This window comes from Morone saxatilis, unplaced genomic scaffold (genome assembly GCF_004916995.1).
Source record: "Morone saxatilis isolate NCDOM2014 unplaced genomic scaffold, NCSU_SB_2.0 Contig21, whole genome shotgun sequence".
Classification (NCBI taxonomy): domain Eukaryota; kingdom Metazoa; phylum Chordata; class Actinopteri; family Moronidae; genus Morone; species Morone saxatilis.
In genome coordinates this window covers 23,001,558-23,005,106 of record NW_023339774.1, presented here as the reverse complement: position 1 = coordinate 23,005,106, position 3,549 = coordinate 23,001,558, and the positions used below count along the sequence as shown (strand labels likewise).

At 36.9% G+C, this 3,549-nt stretch overlaps 1 protein-coding gene across 1 annotated transcript in view; it reads left to right on the top strand.

The window, feature by feature from the left end:
- Window positions 1-3,148, top strand: part of epb41l4a (erythrocyte membrane protein band 4.1 like 4A) — a gene marked incomplete at its 3' end in the record, with an annotated part of 3,667 nt that extends 519 nt beyond the window's left edge. The window contains 11 exon segments of the mRNA XM_035667425.1: window positions 153-198; window positions 308-386; window positions 618-715; window positions 851-932; window positions 1,063-1,150; window positions 1,360-1,448; window positions 1,667-1,730; window positions 2,292-2,383; window positions 2,474-2,518; window positions 2,682-2,791; window positions 3,082-3,148. Of these exon segments, the coding sequence (XP_035523318.1) occupies window positions 153-198; window positions 308-386; window positions 618-715; window positions 851-932; window positions 1,063-1,150; window positions 1,360-1,448; window positions 1,667-1,730; window positions 2,292-2,383; window positions 2,474-2,518; window positions 2,682-2,791; window positions 3,082-3,148 (860 nt within the window).
- Between the last annotated feature and the right edge of the window lie 401 nt (window positions 3,149-3,549).

The following is a 3,549-nucleotide window of genomic DNA, read 5'->3' as shown; positions in this document are numbered from 1 at the left end:
ACACAGAGAGACAGAGACAGAGACAGACAGAGAGAGAGACAGACAGACAGAGAGAGAGAGAGACAGACAGAGAGAGAGAGACAGAGACAGACAGACAGATACACAGAGAGAGAGACAGACATGTGATTTATTTGTATCTTTGTTTCTAACAGTTCTGGTTGGATCCTTCAAAAACTCTTTTACAACATCGAGACCTCGGTGAGTTTCACAGCTGGCAGAATTAAAATATTTATTAAAGTACATTATATAGAATATGTCATAATTTGTTTGTTTTTTGTGAAATTCTCTTTCTTACTGATTTGTAAAGTTGGGCCACCATACATTTTCTACTTTGGTGTCAAATTTTATGCTGAGGATCCATCCAAACTGAAGGAGGAAACTACACGGTACCGTTATTAAAGTTATTAAAGTTATTAAAGTCTTTAAATGTTTTAATGTTTTCATATTTTCATATTTTCTCCTTATTTTAGAAATGTAGAAACCGTTAACTAATCTTGTGTCAAGTATTAATATTAAAATGTCAATATAATATCTTATCATGTCTTAAAACATTTTGTCTTTATTTCTTTTTGCTAAATGGATAAAGGTAATAAAGGTAACTCAGGTGTGTTCTTCAGGTATCAGTTTTACCTGCAGGTTTGTCAGGATGTCCGCAGAGGTCGTCTGCTGTGCCCACCCCACCTCAAACCTCGACTCTCTGCTCTGATGCTGCGGGGTGAAAAAGCTCTTTGATTATTGATCAATAAAATATGAATAGAATCTAATATTACGTAATATGTATGTGTTTTTATGCATACTATTTAAAACTGATTATTATTATTATGTTGTTAAATTGTGTTTTCCCGTCCAGCGGAGCGTGGTGACTACAGGGAGGATGAATCGATTGACTCTGAGGAAAATCAGGAAGTACAACAAATCTACAAAACACTGAGGTAGACAGGAAGTACAACAAATGCCCTTTCTAAATAAAGCAAGAGGAGGGAAAATTAATTACAAACTGTTTATGAAATGTAACTAATGGGATATTATTCTAACATCCTCTCTCTGTGTCTCACCATCCAGCAGTGTCTCTCATGCTCAGGCTCAGTGTCTCTTACTATCTCTCTGCAGCTCTCTGCAGATGTTCGGGGTCTCTCTGTTCGCCGCCTATGTACGATCAATACTATCAATACTATTAATACTTTTTCTTGTTCTTGACATGATTATAAACCCACTGTGATTTCTCAAATCTTAAACCGAAGATCACCAGTTTCTGTTCAATATTAGTAAAACATAAGGAAGTTAATATCACATTCAAAGTCTTTCTTTCAGATTATGTTTAATTATTTATCCATCTTCCGTCCCATGATTCCTTGCCAGGGTGAGAACCAAACTGAGTACTTTCTGGGTCCGACTCCAGCGGGTGTGGTCATCTACAAAAACAAAGTGCTAGTGGGAAAATATTTCTGGTAGGAGTGAGACCTCACAAACTATCTTTGCCCATCTGTCTTGTCCTTTTTGTTTCAGAGTGAGACCTCTTCACATTGATAGTCTTTGGTGGTGGTAAATATAAATGAATGTTTGTAAACATAAAACTGCAACAAATAAACAACTACAAATGATAATATGTAAGGTTATTAATGAATACATGTTTGTTGTGTCTGATAGTATGACTTATTTTCTCTAGGCAGAGAATCTCCAAACTTCATTTTAAAGGCAAGACCTTTGAGCTCAGAGTCGTTGCGAAAAAAGTGAGTTCCTATTGGCTGCTGGATGCTAATGCTAATAATCATTCTGTTAGTAAATTTAGGTAAAATCATAATCATACAAACATACTGCATACATTAACATACATACTGCATACATTAACATACATACTACATACATTAACATACATACTACATACATTAACATACATACTGCATACGTTAACATACATACTACAGACATACTACAGACATACTACAGACATACTACAGACATACTACAGACATACTACGTACATTAACATACATATTGCATACATTAACATACATACGGCATACATTAACATACATACTGCATACGTTAACATAAATTCTGCATGCTACTATATACTTAAAGTATATAGTAGCAAAACTGAGAAACAAATAATAACACATAACATGAACAGAGCACTGATGACCTCCACCACAGGTTTTTGCTAAAGTTAACCATAATGCTAATGCTAACATGAAATAAGAGAATCTGTAAAAATGGAAATAAAACATTTAATTTAATAATTACAGAAAATTTAAAGGAAATTTAAAATGTGGATTTATTGTTTGTTTCAGGGTTCAGAGACGTCCTTCTTCTTTCAGACATCAGATCAAGCCGACTGTAAACGTCTGTGGAGGTGTTGTGTGGAGCATCACGCCTTCTTCAGGTACACTCACACATACACACACACACACTCAAACACACACACACACACTCACACACTGGAAGGACTCATTTATTTATTTATTGTGTTCAGGATGTCAGAGTCGATTCCATTAAGATGCAAACTGAAACACAACAGGTAAACACACACACACACACACACACACACACAATTTTCATTGCTTACCTTTTTGTTTTGTAAAAAATGACAATTATTCACTTGTTATTGTTTATAAAATATCTTTAACATGACTCCAGAAGGAATCTCTCTTTCTCTCTCTCTCTCTCTCTGTAATGTGTAGTATTGCTCGTTTGCCCACTCTGGCTATTCCTTGGCTGAACGTTGGAGTGCTGAGACACAAAACAATAAACAACAAAACAACAGATCTCTGTGTGAGACCAAAACATCACAGTATGCACCCTTAGACCTTTTCTTCTCCTATTATTATTATTATTATTGTTATTATCATTATTATTATTATTATTCAGTAGATGAAAACAATAACCTAAAATATGTGTGTCAGCATCAGATGCTGCATTCAGTCCCGGTCTGGAACCACAACTTGTTCTGCTCCTTTTATTTTACTGCTTATATTTTATAACAAATGTTCTATTTTAATTTGACTGGTTATTTAGTTCAAATATTTCCTGTCGATTATTCCTTTTGAAGTTTATTAGTTTTGAATGTCTCCCTTCGTCCAGCCAGTCAGACAGCCGGTGTCAGCAAGGAACCAGTGACGATGCATACAGCGCCACCTGCTGTTCAGAGGTGAGAGCCCAAAAGAGGAGAGGGAGGCTCTCAAGGTTACGCTAGCTGGCTAGCTAACCGTTGGTCAGCTGGGACCCCCCAGCCACGGTTTTAAGCCGATCTTAGTTCTAGGCCACCAACTGTGCCGAAGCACAAGGAACTGATTGCAGATTCGGCACCGGCTCGAAACCGGAATTGTTTACAAACAACAATAACAAATAAAGCTGCAAGCAGCGATGAACGGACCTCGCACTCCACGCAACTCGGGGTGTGCTGCGGCTGCGTCACGTGCAGGCATAACACGTGTGGACCAAAACATGAAAATTTCACGTAAATCAGATCAAAATTGCCACGCAGCGCTTACTTCCTGTTGCCAGTAGGTGGCGCTATCACTATATCTGAATATTGTCATGTATACGTAT